Genomic DNA, 22167 nt, shown 5'->3' with positions numbered 1-22167 from the left:
TTCTTGAAATATATCTAGATTTATGATTGGTTTCTGCATTTCCCGTAGGTTCTTGTGTGGCTGGTGTAGTGGGGCTTAAGATGCCGAGGTACTGCTTGTTCGGGGACACTGTCAACACGGCCTCCAGGATGGAAAGTACAGGAGAAGGTAAGCCAGGTTGATCCGGTCTCCGGAATAGCTCACCCAAGTAGCATTCTTTTTCAGGAAACACATGGGCTCATTGTAAGATTAACTTGTGTCGGTGCTTCATTGAGTACATTGTATTACCTAGTTTGTGATATTGCAAAATATACTTTATTACCAAATATAATATGTTACAAAATATACTAAGAACATTACAACTTACGGTTTAGATGTACCTTTCCATTTGGCCATATCTGACCAGAGATAGCGACATTGTCGTGTGCCTTGCGTGACCGCTTGGGTGGCCTAAGGGTTAAAGTGTCCTACTCGAAATCGGCAGACGTGAGATGAAACTCGAGTTGGGTCATACCAAAGACACTAAGAAGTATACATATCCACATGTCATACACCGGAGTTGCTTCAGTGCCAATGCTCCATTTTGGAACTAATTTACACACGATGATTTATGGTCGGCAGCATTGATTATCCAAGACCGGCCAAACTGACACAAGGATTTTGTATGTAGCTGATTTATTGGTCTGCTGAAGATTGTAAATAAAACCATTTCGAAGGAAAAGAAAACGATTAAATTGACGTGTAGGTAATGCTATAAACTATAATCCCTAACGCCCGCATGTACACCGGAGTTACCCTGTTTCCTATACTTACTTATTTCTTTATTTATTTATATATTTGATTGGTGTTAAACGCTGTACTCAAGAATATGTTACTTATACGACGGCGGCCAGCAATATGGTGGGAGGAAACCGGGCAGAGTCTGGGGGAAACCCACGACCGTCCTCATGTTGCTGGCAGACACGTAGGACCGGAAAAGGAAGCCAGCATGCGCTCAACTTGAACTCACAGCGACCGCATTGTTGGGAAGCTCCCGGGTAATTGTGCCGTGTTGGCCCGCTAACTCCCTCGGCGTTTCCTATCCTTAGTTTGGTTCTAAGTTGACCAACGATGATATACGGTCGGAAGGATGGGTACAATTGCACAAGTTAATACCCTTGTGAGTTCTGTTTCCAGCTGATTTATTGACCTGCTAAATTTTCAATCCTTTATGCATAATTGATGTCACTTTCCGGTTAAAGTGAACTCTAAGGATTAATCCGTTCAATCATGCGTCATCGAGATTCCAGATTTAGACTTCATGTACTCCGTCATGTAAAAATATTTATTAGTAATGTCCGCAATGTGACGACGAAGTTTTCCTTTTTTCTTAAAGTTTTTTTCATGTTTTTTTGAAGCGGCGGGCCATCTGTTTAGCTCTGACTTATAACTATGTTTTTCAATGGCGAAGATATGAAAGTATATCTTGTTTGTTTCCAGGTAATTAATTCTTTAGCTATGGCGATTGCCCAGAAAACAACACTTTGAAACTAGTCTGCTTTTCTACTTGTGCTCATGTAAGAATGTGATAATTCTTACCTTACCTTCTAATTTTTCAAACAGTCATCGGCTGACTAAGCTGTGCATGGCAACATTCCATTGTACAACGTTTAGACCATCGGCTGACTAAGCTGTGCATGGCAACATTCCATTGTACAACGTTTAGACCATCGACTGACTATGCTGTGCACGGCAACATTCCATTGTACAACGTTTAGACCATCGGCTGACTAAGCTGTGCATGGCAACATTCCATTGTACAACGTTTAGACCATCGGCTGACTATGCTGTGCATGGCAACATTCCATTGTACAACGTTTAGAGCATCGCCTGACTAAGCTGTGGACGGCAACATTCCAATAGTACAACGTTTAGAGCATCGACTGACTAAGCTGTGCATGGCAACATTCCATTGTACAACCTTTTGAGCATCGGCTGACAAAGCTGTGCTTGGCAACATTCCATTGTACAACGTTTTGAGCATCGGCTGACTAAGCTGTGCATTGCAACATTCCATTGTACAACGTTTTGAACATCGGCTGACTAAACTGTGCATGCCAACGTTCCATTGTACAAGGTTTTGAGCATGGGCTGACTAAGCTGTGCATTACAACATTCCATTGTACAAGGTTTTGAGCATCGGCTGACTAAGCTGTGCATGGCAACATTCCATTGTACAACATTTTGAGCATCGGCTGACTAAGGTGTGGCAACAATCTGACGTACAACGATTTGAGCATCGACTGACTAAGCTCTGGTGATATTCCATTGTAAAACATTTTTAGCATCGGCTGACTAAGCTGTGGTAACAATCTGACGTACAACGTTTTGAGCATCGACTGACTAATCGGTGGTGACATTCCATTGTACAACGTTTTGAGCATCGACTGACTAAGCTGTGGTGACATTCCATTGTACAGCATTTTGAGCATCGACTGACTAAGCTGTGGTAACAATCTGACGTACAACGATTTGAGCATCGACTGACTAAGCTCTGGTGACATTCCATTGTACAACATTTTGAGCATCGGCTGACTAAGCTGTGGTAACAATCTGACGTACAAGGTTTTGAGCATTGACTGACTAAGCTGTGGTGACATTCCATTGTACAACGTTTTGAGCATCGACTGACTAAGCTGTGGTGACATTCCATTGTACATCATTTTGCGCATCGGCTGACTAAGCTGTAGTAACAATCTGACGTACAACGTTTTGAGCATCGACTGACAAAGCTGTGGTGACATTCCATTGTACAACATTTTGAGCATCGGGTGAGTAAGCTGTTTAACAATCTGACGTACAACGTTTTGAGCATCGACTGACGAAGCTGTGGTGACATTCCATTGTACATTATTTTGAGCATCATGTGACTAAGCTGTGGTAACAATCTGACGTACAACGTTTTGAGCATCGACTGACTAAGCTGTGGTGACATTCCATTGTACAGCATTTTGAGCATCGACTGACTAAGCTGTAGTAACAATCTGACGTACAACGTTTTGAGCATCGACTGACTAAGCTCTGGTGACATTCCATTGTACAACATTTTGAGCATCGGGTGACTAAGCTGTGGTAACAATCTGACGTTCAACGTTTTGAACATCGACTGACTAAGCTGTGGTGACATTCCATTGTACAACGGTTTGAGCATCGGCTGACTAAGTTGTGGTGACATTCTATTGTACAACGTTTTGAACATCGACTGACTAAGTTGTGGTGACATTCCATTGTACAACGTTTTGAGCATCGGCTGACTAGGCGTTGGTAACATTCTATTGTACAATGTTTTTAGTATCGACTGACTAAGCTGTGGGAACATTCTATTGTACAACGTTTTGAGAATTGGCTAACTAAGCTGTAGTGACATTCTATTGTAGAACGTTTTGAGCATTGACTGACTAAGCTGTGGTGACATTCCATTGCACAACGGTTTGAGCATCGGCTGACTAAGTTGTGGTGACATTCTATGTACAACGTTTTGAACATCGACTGACTAAGCTGTGGTGACATTCCGTTGCACAACGGTTTGAGCATCGGCTGACTAAGTTGTGGTGACATTCTATTGTACAACGTTTTAAACATCGACTGACTAAGTTGTGGTGACATTCCATTGTACAACGTTTTGAGCATCGGCTGACTATGCGGTGGTAACATTCTTTTGTTCAACGTTTTGACAATCGACTGACTAAGCTGTGGTGACATTCTATTGTACAACGTTTTGAGCATCGGGTGACTAAGCTGTAGTGACATTCTATTGTAGAACGTTTTGAGCATCGACTGACTAAGCTGTGGTAACATTGCATTGTACAACGTTTTGAACATAGGTTGACTAAGCTGTAGTGACATTCTATTGTAGAACGTTTTGAACATCGGCTGACTAAGCTGTGGTGACATTCTATTGTACAACATTTTGAGCATCGGCTGGATCCACTTTCATATGCACTTGCAAAGATTAGTTTGCAATGACTGATGATGTGGTTGTAGTGACTTCTTGTCTGTTGCAACAACGTCTAATTTTGGGTTTTCAGTGAGAAGTAATGTCATTACAGTGACCTACTCCCGTGTTCCTCTCACGCTCCTGAAGCATTGGCTCTGAGGTCGCGGGTTCAAATCCAGAAACTCAGTTGGTTAGCGCGCTAGCGCACCGTAATTTCACAGGAGCCTCTCAGGATACGGTTGCGGTGAGTTCAAGTTCAGTTTATGCTGGCTTTCTCTCCGGCCGTAAAAGGGAAGGTCTGCAGCACCCGCGGATGGTCGTGGGTTTCTCCTGGACTCTGCCCGATGTTCTCCCACCATAATGCTGGCAGCTGTCGTATAAGTGAAATATTCTTGAGTACGGCATAAAACACCAATCTAATAACTAAATAAATCAAATGAAAAATTCGTTCCGTAAACGTCAACTTCACCTCACGATATTTTCGGGGTTTCCAATGTTTCCATCCAGCTTTGCATCGTTTATATGATTTGTGTTTTAACTCCACTTAAGATACTGTGCACGTGAATTAATAAATGGCAGTATGTATAATGCAAACATGTCTGCACGTGTGTACGCATGCATACACTGCGTGCAAACATATCGTTACGGGATTTTGCCCTCGAAAATAACACTTGATAGTATCGAGGCACAAATGTATGTAGGCTACCCTATACAACGTTGTATCGAACAGTTCCATGACAATTCTAACGTAACATACACAAGTACATGTTCGCAAGTGTATATGGTACACATCGTTGTATCCAGTAGTTCCACTGACGATTTTAACATAATATGGACAAATACATATTCGCTTGTATGTATGATGTACACATCTTTGTGTTAGGTAGTTCCAATGACGAATCTAACGTAATATACACAAATACATGGTCGCGTTTGAGCATGCATACTGTACACATCGTTGATGATCCTGATGTAATTCACTGCATACACAAATTATGTAACTCCGCAAGAGACAAATGATTTGCGTATGAACTGCACTTGCATCTATCGTTGATGCGGAGAACAAAAACCGCGGTTACGTTACATTTACGTTACACTGAAAATTGGCCAGGTTTGGAGCCAGCTCATTTCAGTTCACCAATTTAGGGCTACTTGCGTTTACACGTCAATTAGTAGATCTAACGTTTGATTTGCCCACAAAGCTCGCAAACTCCCATCTGTCACATCGGGAATTAGCGTGCATCTGAGCCGGCAATTGCTGTTAGGTGTTTACACGGACGAAAACGCTGGATTAAACCAAGGCGCTCTAATTTAGGACACCAAAATTTGCGCATTACAAAATGGTCACCCTTTCTCGCCGGCTTCGACACCTTAAAATCTTTCAGTCGACATGAATGCCATATTCATTTTAAGCATGACCTTTGAGATTCACCAGCTCTCTACAAAGGGAAGTAAGTCTTACAAGTCATACAACAGAAGTGCCCTCTGCTAAGTTGATGATCAAGTATACCAGCCATGAATATTCATTTTCATTTATCTTCTTGTTACTGAAATCACCGGTGTTATTCGTATATGTAGAGGGCTCTTCTGTTGTGTCGGCTGGGAGAATTTCTTCCCTTTTGCAGGGCGCCGGTGAACAGGATTGTTCCAGCTATGCTATGCTATGTTTGGTGCAAGGCTGATGAAGCCAGAATATTGCACATCAAGGAACTTCGCGAACGAAAAACATTTTTACAATCTTAAACAAACCAGTCAGCAGCTTGAGCATCTATGAAAGCCCATTAGGACCACTAATAAGGTTCATTCGTGATGCATTTTCGTGATTGTATTGGTTGATGTTTCCCAAAGCTTGAACCATTTGAAGAACCTATCTGAAGGATAGACCGTGTATAAACGAATAATACTTGATATTGCGAGTTGCAAAGTACCGATGCTTTAGTTCTTTCCATACCTAAGTTTTGTCATTGTGTTAACAATCTCACCTAGTGTCCCAGGCATGTTGGTGATTCTCAGCGAATATCTACGTCAATTATTTATTTTTCCCTGATAACTAAGCCGCATTTTGACTTTTACCTAACATTTCTGTACTGTTGCTCTAACCATTCCATGTAATATTGAATTTCGTTCTTTTTCCACTCATTTTTAGAATATCCTTACGTTAAGAAATACTGCTGAGCAATTCTTCCTGGTAATTGGTGAGACAACATTCTCTGGAAAAAGAACGAAATAAATAAACCAGAATGAAATTTGACAGTTTATTTCTGCATTCTAACATAAACTTGACTTGACTTCCGGGCAAGCCTATACGTCTCACACGGAAAATATGGTCATTACCCTTAGCATTATTCTTAAGATTATCCTTAAAACCCAGATTCATCTTTACATTTATTGCTTTTTTTTTTCCAGCTCTTAAGATTCACGTCAGTGAAGTAACAGGTGCGGTTTTACGGGACAATCCCGCATTTAGGCTGGAGCGAAGGGGAGAGGTGGCCGTCAAGGTAATCAGAACAGTTGTCTGTGGTGTATGATACTGTATTGTTGAATTCCAACGAAGTAGTTTTGACTGATCGAAACAATGACATTTCATCACCTTGAATGTGTATAATTTAATTTGCCAAAAGTGTGTCGTACTATTCCAGGGTATTCTATAATGTTACCTGCCTCCCATACATCGGCGTCAGTATATCTGTGTCACTTTCGGCAAATGTACGTTTTTCAAACGCTTGACAATTTTTATAAAGCATACGGTATCAGTCGATGTAGTGCACCTCTTGCTGAAATCCAATCAAGAGTCCGATTCTTCAGACAGAGATAATATTTCTCTGTTATTCAGTAATGGGAAGCTCATTTACTGCTATGGCCATTGGGCTACATATACACCAGCTCTTTGTACTGGTACTAACGCATTGGGATGCCCCAATTCTTTCGAGTGGCAGTGGTACAACATGCACTTGCCTTGTAATAGGCAGGAACAATTTGAAAGCTAGTTTATTGTTTAGAGTTTATGTACACAAGTATAAACTAATGGTTATAGTCTAGCTTGGGGGTGGGGGGCGGGGGGCATTTGAGTCTGCTTATGAAAGCCTCTGCGGACCGATCACTTAACAATAACGGCGAATAACGTCACACAATTTGCTAAGCTAGGCTGGCGACACCGTTTTTTCCCGTATAATCGTAAGCGCTTATTCGACGTTTTAGTTTTTATACCTAGACATAAAAACTGCCTTGTGTCATTGACGACATAGTCCTCAACCTCCACATTATAATCTAAGTATCTGGAATTGATTCAGTGAAAGAAAGCAAAACACATATAGCCTTCAAGGCAAAGAACACACTGCCATGAAGTACGTTAAAAGACCATTAAATATTTTCTAGTAAAAATAGTTTGATTTATTGCTTTTAGAGTATTTTTCTAGCTAATAAATGCAGTAAAAATTTTGGATTCTACTGTGGCCTTTTCGGACCATACTGGGACCAGTGATGTCAATTCAGCTTTTTGCCACTTGACACGCATAGATTGCTATATTTCATCACTCAATATGCATCTTCATTTAGAGCTATGAATGCATTTAACAAATGTACCTTGGAACGAACTATATTTCAAGCCTAAAATATTGCTGTGACGTCACTGATACCCACTGGGTCCCAACAGACCACCATAGAATCCTGTGTTTTAAATGCGTTTTAATCGGTTTGAAAATGCTAAAAAATACATCTAACTTTCTATGATTTCATTTGATAAATACTTTATTTTAGAGTGGTCTTTGTCATTTATGGTTTTTCTACTGAATCTTGATACACGTTAATTGTATTTCCTGTGCCCTGAGGTGGTGCTATAAACTTGCTACAACGTGTCCTCTTCATACATTGACCGGTGCTCTGTCCTGCAGGGTAAAGGACAGATGACGACGTATTGGTTGGAGAGTGCGGACACACAACCTGACCAGGGAGGGCAGGGGTGTCAGGGGACTGGACAGTCATAGCTAAGGTCCACACGAGGAGAAGTAACCTGGTGACAGTGCTGCAAAGTCTGGAGGATATCCATGGATTGGGGCATTGGATACATCGGGGAGGGACATTGCCCTATGCTACCTCATATCACTGGATAGATGGCTTGTAACGCTGTAATACTTCGATCAGTTGGATTCATGTCCACAGTCCATCACCACGCGGCTGATCTGCTTTGTGCCTGACGGTGTTACACATGGAGCAGCTGGACATGTCGCCATTGCTGTGGGTGATGTTACGTTACGTATTTAGTGTTCTGCTATGTGCCTGGTGTTCAGATATACATGCATTGCTTCAGGTGATACAATACCTTGAGTATTTTCCATCGAATGCTCGGATACATCTCTATAGTTACAACATGCAGGATACATCGAGCCCCAAGATACATCTCTACAGATACAGTCCGTATGATACATCGAACCCATGGATACATCTCTTTAGTTACACTTTGTGGGATACACCGAGACCCTGGATACATCTCTACACAAACAGTCCCTGGGATACACGGATCCTCTCGATACATCTCTGTAGTTACACTCCGTGTGATACACCGAGACTTTGGATGCATCTCTGTAGATACACTCCGTGGGATACACCGAGACCCTGGATACATCTCTTTAGATACACTCCGTGGGATACACCGAGACCCTGGATGCATCTCTGTAGTTACACTCCGTGTGATACACCGAGACCCTGGATACATCTCTGTAGATACACTCCGTGGGATACACCGAGACCCTGGATACATCTCTGTAGATACACTCCGTGGGATACACCGAGACCCTGGATGCATCTCTGTAGTTACACTCCGTGGGATACACCGAGACCCTGGATACATCTCTGTAGATACACTCCGTGGGATACACCGAGACCCTGGATACATCTCTGTAGATACACTCCCTGGGATACACCGAGACCCTGGATACATCTCTGTAGATACACTCCGTGGGATACACCGAGATCCTGGATACATCTCTGTAGATACACTCCCTGGGATACACCGAGACCCTGGATACATCTGTGTAGTTACACTCCGTGGGATACACCGAGATCCTGGATACATCTCTGTAGATGCACTCCGTGGGATACACCGAGACCCTGGATACATCTCTGTAGATACACTCCGTGGGATACACCGACCCTCGATACATCTCTGTAGATACACTCCGTGGGATACACCGATCCCCTGGATACATCTCTGTAGATACACTCCGCGGGATACACCGATCCCCTGGATGCATCTGTGTAGTTACACTCTGTGGGATACACCGAGTGACAGTTGTGACAGCAGTTGAATCCGTACATCAAAGCTTTGGATACATTTATACCTCTCCTGTGGTGTTATCGATTATCGTATTCTTGGATCTAAATACTTCATGGGAATCTCTGATGTTCTTACCGTCCGACGGGTCAACTTGTTTAAGCTTAGCATGAAACAAAATCACATGCATTAAAAACCTAACTGTCAACTAATCCTTCAACCTGCGGTGAATATGCTGTTATAACATTTCTGTTAACTGGTTTCTTAGACCTTAAGAAAAAAAGGCAATGATATTTGTACAGTAATATATGTACAGTGATATATGTACAGCGATGTGTGCACAGCGATATATGTACAGTGATATTTTGGCAGTTGCTATGATTATATCTAGTTTGCCTGAAACAAATGCAGCCATTTATCGCGTTAAGGAGACGACCAATCATAGCAAATGTTGCTTATCAGTTAGGCAGAAAAGAGCTTGACTTACAACGACCTGATTGGCCATTTGCTTTGGGATTACAGCAATGAAGCTGTAAGTACTTTATTAACATGGTGGGTCATAGGAGTAGCAAAGGCAAGAGTAAAAAAAATGGAAAATAAAACTCGTGGTGCCCGAGATATATTCGTGTTATTTTCTCTCATGCAACCATGGAAACGAAAGAAGTTCTATACATTTGGTGATTATGATGGGAAAGGCCTGCTTGACAGGGTGAGCAGTAACCTGGAATGAGCCTCAGGGAGCCAGAGGATGCTGCGATACGAAACTCCATATGGAATTTATGAGGCACCTAATCTACAGATTTTCGAAATGAGTAACCATATACCATCGACATTTCCATTTATGTCAAAACCCACGAACTGTAGATGCATAGAAAAGACATGGATCGTGCGGAGCTCTGTCTGCGAACCTTCCGCTACTTAAACCGTGAAGTAAAGCTGCAATGAGATCATTAAATACCAGTCGTTACTTCAGAATTTGTATACCTTGTCGGGTGAAGGAATAGCCGATGGAGGTTGTCCTCATGCTGTGTACATTTCACCAAATGCAAATGCCATGCATCATATCGATGATAAAATACATTGCTTAGTTTACTAATTAAAAAGGCTATACCGTTCGGGCAAAAATCAGCGCAAATACAATCGACTTTTGCTCTTATTTTAGAACAGTCCAGATAACTACGTTTTTACAAATACTAGTCCAAATCCAAAGATAAATCCATGCACGTTTCCTTTTAAAACGTTTCTAAAATTTATAAAGCTGGTTGCGTTGTATTTTTCAAGAGTTATAATCATTTTAACTCTATAAATTCTACAGATACGAGCCTGATACACAATGAAAGGCAATAATTTGAGCTACTCTTGGTAAATGCAGAAACTGTTACTTAATTGGAGAACAATGACTTTTAGCAAAATGTACATGTCTGGTACAGCTGCTCTTTAATGCTAGCCCAGTTACATGTTCTAGGTGTACACGTAACCTATGTACCCATCACTACACATAATGACCATACTGACCCAGGAGCTCACGCTGTCTTCCTCTCCGGTCGTATGTGGATGGGTCTGACAGCAACATGAGGACTGTCGTAGGCTTCCCGAGGGCTCTACCCGATTCCCTCTCACCATAATGCTTAGATAAAAAAAAAACTTTATTTTGAGCCGTAGTAAACGAGTCGTCGTGTAAGTGAAATATTTTACAGTACGGCGTAAAATAGCAATCAGATAAATCAACAGACAAATATAAACTATGCTGAGAAAATCCCTTGGATCCACTGATAAGTTTCACATAATACGCAAGTAGTGTAAGCCCGAAAAAAAACCCCAAAGCTTCATTTGGCGTCCGAATGAGTTACACTACCCATGTATTGCTGAGATAGTGGGCGTTCCTCTCATGTTTACATGGTTCACCCACCATATGTTTCTGCTTCTGCTAGTTCCATAACAGTTTGTGCATCCTGGTCCTTACTTCGTCACTGTTAGTTTGATAATAAATCAAAATGAGCTGTCCCAAGTTCTTCCGTCCCACAGGCCCAGGAGTCTCTCACCAATGTCAAGTCCAGCTCGTGTTGGCTTCCTCTCCGGCCATACGTGGGAAGGTCTTGCAGCAACCTGCGGATGGTCGTGGGTTTCCCCCGGGCTCTGCCGGGTTTCCACCTACCACAATGCTGACCACCGTCGTATAAGTGAAATATTCTTGATTACGACGTAAAACACCAATCAAATAAATAAATCAAATTTGAAAGTGATGAGCCTAATAAAATACGAGAAAAATTGATCTACGTGGCCTGTTCGGAGTTGCTTCCCTTTGCCTTGCCCGCGTGGAAACTGTCTCAGTGGTTGCCTGTATTTGTCATGCCTTGAAACGTACTAGCGCCATATGAAGTCTGGCCAAAGGAACAAACCATACAGGAAAACAAAGAATGCAAACCAAAAGAGTCATGAATCAAGAGAAGATACTCACTTTTAACGGGCCTACATGTATATTAAAGATGTGTTATCAAGCTAATATATAAAACCCACAAAGTAACTTTGTGTCATTTTCTCAAGGTCTACATGTATCTACTGGCGTGCAGCAAACCATTGTTCAAACTGAATAAACTGGACGTGAAAAAACATTCGCTTGTTTTACTCTTCTTTATCTAGACCTATGTGTGTTATGTATCTTACTCATTTAATACAATGCCTGCACCTGTCTCACAGTGTACCGCTCAGTCGCATTCTCGCGAGAACTTCTACAGGCCAAATTAAGATAGCTCTCCCAGACAGGTACAAACCATTCGGGAAATAATATTCGCGACAAAAATGGGATAGCATCTTTGAAAGTTGCCAATAAATGATCCACAATCCTAGCTTCAAGGTACCACTGAAATTCCACGAGGAACAAAAGTCGATATATCAATATATCAGCGAAAGAAAACAAGTATGATTTACCTGAAGTAGTCCAAACATGACGGCGCCCGGAAGTATGTCAACGACAACATGGCCGATCTTTTTCTCATGCTGTCGTGAGATCCTACGATGTCTTGAGGGAATATGATCGGATAAACAAACTTTATTTTGAGGCGTAGTCAACGAGTGATCAGTTCCAGTTCATGGACGCATTAGTACACGGAAAGGCATAACTTGGTCTGAGTTCGGGCGTAGAGGAAAAACGATAGGAAGCTCTTGATCGATTAACCTTATCGGTTGACATCAAAAAGGAGCCCGGCAGAAACAAAATGGATCGTACGCAGGCTATTCTGGAGTTGATATCTTGGCGGAGGCCCGATGAAGGAAGTACCACTATTAGGGTGCCTAGTTTTTTGGGCTGAGAACAATATTGAAATTGTTCAGATTTTTATGATGATTATTTTTGTTCGACAAAACACTTACAAAATGGATAATGTTTGAGTGATTTAAAGTAAAATTGCATAAATGCACGGCCTTAAGGGCAAAAACGGAATATATTAAGTAATATAGGTCACGTGACTTGGCAGCCATTTTTGATTTTGTTCATAACCTGTAAAAACGTCTTCTCTTACCACGGAACCGTCTGAAATTTGGTGCACGAGTACAATCCAGTAATCAGAACCAGATATTTGGAACATTTATACATAGCAGCAAATTTGTCTCTCAATATGTCACGTGAACGACTGTTTTTTTTAGTTGTTTGGCCTTTCCGTGGAATTATATTTAGATTTGAAATATGAAATCATGTGCAGCTTAAGGTGTCGATTCTAAAAATGCCATTAGTATTTCTCAGAAATGACAAGGTTTAAAGCTTTTAGGAAGTAAAGAACGCTAGTGAGAAGTACACATTCAGCAATAAATGGACAGCGCAACGACTGGTTGACCTATATCAGTATAATGGCTCGGGCGGGCGGCACTTGATAAAAGGGCTGCGGAAATCCGTCCTGCTACAAAGAGGCGCATTAAATGCACTCTAAGGACTCCTTCGTCATCATACGGCTGAAAAATGTTTAATCACCGGTACGACGTTACACCACAAGCACTCACTCATTCTATTTTAGGATCTATGTATTTTTCTTACTACATGTGCTTTTAATTGTCATAAATTGGCTCATATCATTAGAGGTTTTAAATCTTTTCAGTGTAAATAAAATAGGGGCTTTGTGTAAGACAACATGAATGTAATCATTGAAATTCAAGAGTGAGTGAGTGAGTGAGAATATTTGGTGTTCTCCAAGCCAAACAGGGGTTGAAATTCAAGAGGGTACACGGAATGTATTCTAATTCTTTTCGCGTATCGAAGGCACACACTATCACTGTACATGTGTTCGCGCACTGGTACTTGACATGGAAGCATTTTCTGGTTCGGGATCTCCCATTACACACTGTTTTCATTGTTTAGCGCGAGTCATTCCTCGTACATACTCACCGGTTTGTTGTCGCATCACAGGTGTTCAAGTGACGTGTACTGAGTGTTCAAGTGACGTGTGCCGGGTGTTCAAGTGACGTGTACTGAGTGTTCAAGTGACGTGTACCGGGTGTTCAAGTGACGTGTACCGGGTGTTCAAGTGACGTACTAATTTCGCAGATTCCATTTGAAAATAGGCTGCTTCACTCATCGGGATTTGAAATCGGAGCTTTATATCCGTAGTCCAGCTCTATACTATCTGATTTATTGGATATTCTTCGTTTGTTACTGCCAGTATAAACATCAGAAAACTAGTTCCGTCACACCCTTCTGTGGAATCCGGGTACAGCCAGAATCATATCATAGTACTATCTTTTCAACAAGAACAAGACAGCGTCGAGTATAACGGCCTTCATCTCAACCATTTAAAGCAGCTAAAGGTAAACATCTTTCCATTTTCAGTATAACGGTTTAAATTTTACAACCTATTGGATTTATTTTTTGAGCAAATTTGCTATTTGGAATAATCAGAAAATATCTATTCAAGCTTCTAAATGAGTTGTTTCATGTATCAGCACAAAATTATTTATTTAAAGTGGTACATAGTACATTGCTGGGGATTTTTTTGTCCTGTGGAATTTGCTCAGAGAAATTGTCGTTTTGAGAAATATCACTTTTTTCTGAGCGGTAAAAATGTTTAAAACTATACAGACATAGAAATTTGCAGCATTCTTTGAGGCAAACATAGGTAAACTTTTTGGGTACCTTTCGAACTCTGTTCGAAAAACTTACTAAATTGGTTAAAGCGAACATAAACGATAATATAACGAAGTAAATTAAAATATAACGAACATAACGAAGTAAACGTCTGTGGTAAACCTATGTAGTTTGTGACGTCACAATGTGTAATGGATAACATCTTAAGAGCGTCATATAACGCCACATACATAGTACATACGCATAACTTAAAGTGGATTTTAATATTTACACAAATTCGTCCGACTTTAGTCGCTAAAACGGCGATTTCGTGAAATAAATGACTCTTGGCAAACAATGAAACCACTGTGCAAGTGACTTGTCGCCTTGGTCTCTTTGTCCAACTCAAATGATCACCCAGTCTTGGCCGTCTTCTGTCACCTCAGTCGCTTCGCGACCTCTTCTCCCTTCAGGTGTTCAAAATCGGTAGAATTTTAGCGACATGATGTAGTCAGTCTAAATTTATTGCTATACATTTATATATAGGACTTGGTAGTTTATATCGGGCTTCGCTGCAAGGAACGTTTTTGAGAATGTGTGTCGCAGTTGGCTAGATTAAGAGCCTTAGCATCCATGCTACTTGTCGAGGCTGGATGACAAACAAAAGGTTTATAGCATAGAGAGACAATGTGGTAGTTGGGAATTGCTCATACACAGTGGGTCAAATTCGGCCTCTTCCTCAGTTTACGTCAGTTGGGGTTTATTGTGTTCATGTAAACGTATATATAATAACAAATTTGCACGCCCCCAGCGACCATGGCTTAAGCTGAGTTATAACGTGGCGATCTTTGTTGCAGTATTTTAGAAGATCACTGGTCTAGAATAACCCAAAATGCTGTGTTGTCGGCATATGTAACAGACAATGACATAAAAAAATGTCCCTTCAAACGTATATGTTTATATACAGTAACCACAGTAACTCTGCACATTTTCCCGTCTCTGCATGCTTTTAAAACATTAAATTATTTCAAATATAGTTTGAATTGTAACACGATGCATTTTAGGATGTGGTACGAGTGCAACTTTACCCACTTTATAATTTGGTCCCAATTCTTTTAGATACCGTAACTTCTATCAATGGCATCCCTCAGAAATTAAAACTCTGTTATCATGCGTTTAGCACAATATTTCATTTTATTTATTCACATTCAAGAGTTCATCAACGACAGTTACATTTCTACAAGTTACATTTCCAGTTTATTACATTATTTTTAATATTTTTTTTTTATAAAATTGTACTGGAGGGATTGATACCACACGTAGGTTTTGTTATCCCATATATGGCAGAAGTGTTGACAATGTTCCCAAAGCCCTATCATTTTAGGAGCTTTCAATAAACAGAAACAACATCCTGACAAACGACGGAAATGCTAAGTCTAAATACCAGATATAAGTGGTAAAGTGGATACAAGTATTTGATGGGTGGTTCATTCTTAAGGTACTTGTTGGTACTTTTGACGTATAGCGCTGTAGGCCTGCTCAAGAATATTTCACTTATATGACGGAAAGCACTGGAGAAAACCCTCTGGCTTTGGTAAGTAATGGACGAACTTTCCCCCGGACAACGCACATAAGCTTACCCGCATACGGTGAGCTCAATACGTATATGCTACAAATGGTGGAGTGCAATCTCTCTCCATTAAACGTACAACCACCTGACTCGTCCTGCGAGTGATCGGTCATTTATTGTGGTCAAGGTCAAGAGAGAAGTGTACACCCATTCTGAAGTTGGGATTGAAACCACACTTAGCGTTTTAGTGAGGAACACACTAACCACTCGGGCTCATCCCAACAATTATTCTAAATTACAAGTAAGAAAAATAATAAAATAAACAATTTGATTTCATCCAGGTGCATTGTGAATATTTATACAATCTATAAATATGGATTATAATGTCATCAACTAAGATCGATATTTCTCAGAATTTATCCAAGTGTAAAACAAACGAGAACTTCCAATAGCTGCAACATTCCTTGTGCAGGATACTGTGCTGGTATACTCAGATCTCTTGTTAAAAAAAAAGACCAGTGTTAACAAATGGGAAGCACATGTTAAAAGATAGTAAGCCCGTGTTGAAAGATAGTAAGCCCGTGTTGAAATATAGTAAGCTCGTGTTGAAAGATAGTGAGCCCATGTTGCAAGATAGTAAGCCCATGTTAACAGATAGTAAGCCTATGTTAAAGGATAAGATGTTAAAATGTCGGCCGACCAATCGACAGAACGATCAACTTATGCAAGCTTGCTTAGTCGCAGCTAAAAAAGAGCGTTCGTTTCAATGACTGATTTAAATGTTTGAGATAAAATCGTTTAGTTCTAGAGCAATCATTTTCTTTGATAGAAGTAAAGCGGCTGGTCTTCCCCTTCACCTTCAGACATGGTGTAATATCCATCCGCGTTACGTGACCAACAGACCGATTCACCGCGTGGCTCTGGGTGGTACGGTAGTTTGAGTGGATCTCTTTTAATAGCGTCCACATAACTTTCCCCACTCGCTAATTTGTAGTATAAAACCCATTCTTTAAATTTGATCAGCATTTCCGTGCCGTCCGGGGAAATGTCACCTCCCACTGGGTTTTTCTTACTGGTGTAAAACGGAAATTTTGCTTGTCTGTGGACTTTCACGACTGTTCCTGTTCCCCAGTTTCCGTTAGTTGGCACATGCGCAATCCATGATGGCTCGTCGTCCGTCTTAGAGGCTATATAAAGTTCCCCTTGTGGATCGATCATCAGTGTTTCACAGTCTTTCTCTGAAAATCTGAAAATTAAAAAGAACGACAATGTGATCGTTCTCTGGGACGGTATAGGGGAATGAACAACTCTTGGCGGTATTGTGAAACCCTGGGTGTTATTATCCGGCAGTTTTAGTAATAACGCAATCGAAGGTATATGTGTCAATAACAGCGCTGCAGTGACAGTAGATAGACACTAGTTAGTTGTGCATATCAAGTACAAATCAGTTTTACATTATGTTAAAGTTACAATTTATAATCTTCTAAATCAATGTTTATACGGGCTACACAATATACAGTTTCCGCCAACAGTATCGCTTTGAGGGATAATAATGAGTGCTCTTCTATAAAATGGTTTAAAATTGTTTACTCAATTAAACGGAAGGAACAGGATAAAGCATATGTTTCACTTACTCATATAAAAGTTTTGACTCTACTGGCAGACTTTGATCACGTATATCCCTTGGCTCCTTCACTCGGTAAATCGTGTGAGGCTGGGGGCCGCCATCACCGATGTCACCTATGTATATACACGTTTCCTGGCCGCACGTGCCCACGGCGATGTCCTCCCAGTCATGATTGGTGGCGCCAGATATGGTGAATGTGGCCCGGAGTCGAGCGTTCGTGGCATCTAGGGCAAATATTTTGTTTTTGCCCCCGTGGTCATTGTGTGTGTAGAGAATACCTGGGTGACGTCGGCTGGCGGCTAATCCCGACCCTTCGGGAATAGAACCGTGGTCCACAAGTCCCCTGTTGATGGCGTTGGTGAAACTTGGCTCTAGGGGGAGATAGAGAGAGAGAGAGAGAAAAAAAAAAACAAAAACAGTTGAGATATGTTCATTCAAGGGGTTTGATGCTATAATCAAGGATCTTTCACTCATTTTAAAGTCATCAGATGTGTATGTGTGTTGAGTACATCGGAGGTAGTGAAATAAACCTCCGGCCCTCTGCAAACAACTGACGAACGTGTTCACATGTGACGTAAAGATATAAACCATTATGTGCATCTCTAACTAACTTCGTGGAAGACCAGGTGAACTGTCTATCTACATTGTGGGCTGTATCGACATTCACTGCTTTTTGTCACTAAAGACTACCTGAGGGCGATCGTAAATTCCTCCAGTATGTCCCCAGAAAAGTAAACAATGGGGTGGGAATTTAAAGAGTGAATTTATTGATGTGGTAATATCAGATGTAAGTGAACGTTGATTTGTTATAATTTTTTTCAAACTGCGAATACATCGGAGGATTTTGTTTAATTAAAATATATAAAATTCAGTACCATATCATTAATTTTGTTTAGTATATTACATCTTTAACACTTGGGCGCCTCCGTGGCCGACGTGGTTAGTACACCAGCGCGGTGCAATCATCCAGGAGCCTCTCACCAATTCGGTCCCTGTGAGTTCAAATCCACCTCATGTTGGGTTCCTCTCCGGCCGAACGTGGGAATGTCTGACAGCAACCTGCAGATGGGTTTCCCTGGATTCTCCCCGGTTTCCTCCCATCATAATGCTGGCCGCCGTCGTATAAGTGAAATATTCTTGTATACGGGGTAAAACACCAAATCAAATAAATAAATTAAACGCACACAATTTTGGAACATGGGAGAAACTGGAAGAGATAAGATAAAAAGCTGGCGCTATAAAATAATCTATCCTAAAGCAAAAAGAGAAATAGATCAAAAACGTAAAAAAATGCTATTAGGATTAAATATTTAACTAAAAGTACAGATTTTAAACTTTCAGCTTACATCTAAAATATGTGCGGTTAAATCAAACGTAATTAGGTCTACACTCTATTAGGACTACTCTGGAATTTTTCAAGAGGTTTACTTGCTAATTTATTTATTACTGACCAAACAAATCACTTACCAGAGGCTGCCAGCACGATGTAGAGGAGCGACCCGAACAGAAATGAGCGAAGTAACATTGACGAAAACATGTTTTGAAATTCTCACGGCAAAAGCGTAGGGCAACTGTTAGACATGCTGTAGCTCACGGCTGTTTATATAAGGTAGACTGGACTGACCACGAGTGTAGCGCGCAGTGATACAGGCACAGCCTGTAAGTGTGAGTCCCGCGGGCGGCGGACAGTTTAAGGTGCCTGGACGCTACGCGAACAGCCCAGGTGTGCCGCAGTAGCTCAGGGGTTATCAGCATGTAGGTGCGAATATATAAAAAGAACCTAACAGTGAAATGTTTTCACCGTGTTGGACAGTGATCAAATTTAAGGAAATACCATTTAGCATAAGAACCGCGGGGCCAGTGGACACTCAAAAAGTTTATTTCTCGATTATGAAATTTTAATTATCTATCTCATTGGAGTTTAACGCCGAATTCAAAGGTTTTAAATTAATACATATTGGGTAGAAGGTTTTTCTTATACCATGGCGTTTAATTCCATACGTTGAAGAAACCAGAGTGCCTGGGTTAAACCACTACCCTTGGACTAACGATGTTTCTCACATTACAAGCGGCATAGTGCACTAATGCACTACTGCTCTGTCAAGATTGCACTGCACAGACAGACCCACAAGTGTCATAGACCGCTTAATGCACCACATCTCTGTCCAAATTAGACTGCACACACAGACCCACAATCGTCACACACCACTTAATGCACCACATCTCTATCAACATTGCACTGCACAGATAGGCTCACGAGCGTCATATACCGCTTAATGAATCACATATCTATCAACATTGCACTGCACAGACACACCCATAAGTGTCATACACCTCTTAATGCACCACAGGTATATCAACATTGGACTGCACAGATAGACTCACGAGCGTCATACACCGCTTAATGCACCACAACTCTATCAACATTGCACTGCACAGACACACCCATAAGTGTCCTAGACCTGTTAATGCACCACAGGTATATCAACACTGAGATCGTGGAAGTGCACACATTCCCTGTCCATATCCCGTTTTAACCCGTATGTCGTGAATCCTAGTGATTTACAGACAAGCAACTTAACCACTTGGACAAAGCCAGTCCCCCAGTGTACATGCATGTAACAGTTCAGGTTGACGGACCGGTGACAACGGGAGGTTTAGTCTGGAAGAAACCTTCGTACCGTGAAGGAAACCAGAAACAGATCGAGTGAAAATATTTTATATAGCCGAAGAGAACACGAACAAAATATACGAGAGAAATTTCTACTGATTACAAGACCTATATGTAGGCAACATTGCCTGAATCTAACTTTCTATGAAAGTCAGTACTTTTCCAATACAAAGCGAAGGAGCAAAGCGAGGTAGTGAAATGGGAGGAAGCGAGGCAGCGAGAAATATTGCAAGACAGAGGCGGTGCGTGTCAGACAAGAAGTCAGGGAGCCAGGAAGTCGTTCGGGTAAACTATACAGTCTGCGGAGCACGAGAGTGTATTGGTCTGAATGTCTTGGAAGGATTTTTGAAGGACTTCACCCCGCCAATTGTTTTAAGCGAAAACAGATAAAATTGCCATATCTGCATAAACAAGGACTGCTGGTGTCCCCAATGCTTGATTTCTGTGCATTACTCTCATGTTGTTGTTTTTTAAAAGTAGCATGTTGAGTAATTCTAGACGAATAAGGCCTGAAACTGCCGCTGACATCACTGCATTTTTGTCTGTCTTTTTAAGCCATGGAGCTGGCCCCGATAGCACAGTTGGTAAAGCGTCCGCTTTGGGAGCGGTAGATTCAGGGTCAGTCCTGGACTGAGTCACACCTGAGACTGTTAAATACGACATTAAACCCCAAGCACTCACTCCCTCCCTAAGCCATGGTTCTACGCGTGTCATTTGCTACCTTTAAGCATATAGATGAACTACTGGTATAAAACCTCATTTGAGGTTAATTATTAAGAGACATTTCACCGTTTACATGTGACTATATTTGTCAACTATCACACCATCGTCAACGCTCTGGGTTTACTCTCTGTGCTTTACGTCTTTTACATTATTGCAACGGTACATCTTGACCTTAATCCTTATCTATCTCGAATGATAAGCTGAAGTCTTCACTCCTGACGAATGATTAAGCGCCCAAATTTCAGCGGATTCCATCAGGATTGTTTACCTTCGTTGTTTTCAGGCATTGCATTGTAGAATTCACACATGCCCTGAAGAAACTGATAAAACTAGTTATGGTAGTCAGGCGTGACCATTTTACTAGGCCAGGAGAATATTACAACAAACAAAATAAAAGACTACATCAAGAGAGTAAAGCTACAGCACCCACGAGAGTGTGATGTAGCTGGCAAATGGTCACACTTATACAACCGGAGAAATGGACCGTGATGAGAATGACATGTACACCATTTGTGTTAAAACTGGGATTCTGAAAGGAACTTTTTCATGCAATCAGTTTGTGTCCCCAGCATTTACTTACTGACTCTGATGTACACTGTACAAAGAGGGTAACACTACGCCAGGCTGTACATATGGAATCAAGCTGCGGTGGTCAGGGATATGTACGGTGCAATTGTACAGGCTCCAAGAGATGTGGATTCAATAGGTGAAAGTGTTTTTAAAAAATAAATAAAATGCTCCAGCAGCCTAATGTGCAAAAATAAATGACTCGTAATACTAACCAACTACATGTAGTATTTTTTAAAGTGAACTGACTGTAGGACTTCATTGTGTATGATTTTAACTGTGATGTATGTCTTCATTTTGTGCTTTTGACTTTATTTCATGATTTACTTCATCATGATTAATCGACAATAAACTTTTTATATTCAACTGATGGTTTATAGCCTTTCGTCATTTCACGCAATGCCTGACCATGATTTTTAGTCATTTCGCGTAATGACTGGAATCTTTAGTCATCACACGTATTGCCTGGTGCTCACAGGCACTTCACCAAATGACTGATTTGTTTAGTCATTACGCGTAATGACTGATTACACAGATTGACTGTCACATATATATTTTTAAAACTCACGCGTATTAATTACCATTCCTAATAGGACAGCACAGAAAAAAAAACCACAGAAAATAGTCAGTGCTAGACACTTCATCCTCTGCCTTGAGCCCGACACAAACTCCTCAATAAATATCCATCCCCCAACTCGGCATTCAGTAAACCGGTTTGTGGTTTCGCTTTTTCTT

The 22167-nt window shown here is 41.1% G+C and overlaps 3 protein-coding genes across 3 annotated transcripts in view; 1 reads left to right on the top strand and 2 right to left on the bottom strand.

Annotated features, from left to right (window-relative positions):
• Positions 1-7938, top strand: part of LOC135463491 (atrial natriuretic peptide receptor 2-like) — a 43175-nt gene extending 35237 nt beyond the window's left edge. The window contains exons 22-24 of the mRNA XM_064740749.1: positions 49-147; positions 6362-6453; positions 7846-7938. Of these exons, the coding sequence (XP_064596819.1) occupies positions 49-147; positions 6362-6453; positions 7846-7938 (284 nt within the window). The remainder of the gene's footprint in view (positions 1-48; positions 148-6361; positions 6454-7845) is intronic.
• A 642-nt stretch (positions 7939-8580) lies between these two features.
• On the bottom strand, positions 8581-9204 carry LOC135463490 (uncharacterized). Its single transcript, XM_064740748.1, has one exon. The coding sequence runs from the start codon at positions 9202-9204 to the stop codon at positions 8581-8583; it is 624 nt and encodes a 207-aa protein (XP_064596818.1).
• Positions 9205-16657: 7453 nt separating this feature from the next.
• LOC135463489 (uncharacterized) lies at positions 16658-19010 on the bottom strand. Its single transcript, XM_064740747.1, has 3 exons — positions 18939-19010; positions 17479-17842; positions 16658-17090 (listed from the first exon to the last, which is right to left on the bottom strand). Exons 1-3 carry the CDS (start codon positions 19006-19008, stop codon positions 16658-16660), a joined length of 867 nt encoding a protein of 288 aa, XP_064596817.1. The 5' UTR covers positions 19009-19010.
• Between the last annotated feature and the right edge of the window lie 3157 nt (positions 19011-22167).

The sequence above is a fragment of the Liolophura sinensis genome, chromosome 3, assembly GCF_032854445.1.
Source record: "Liolophura sinensis isolate JHLJ2023 chromosome 3, CUHK_Ljap_v2, whole genome shotgun sequence".
Lineage (NCBI taxonomy): Eukaryota > Metazoa > Mollusca > Polyplacophora > Chitonida > Chitonidae > Liolophura > Liolophura sinensis.
This window is presented reverse-complemented; position numbering and strand designations above follow the sequence as displayed.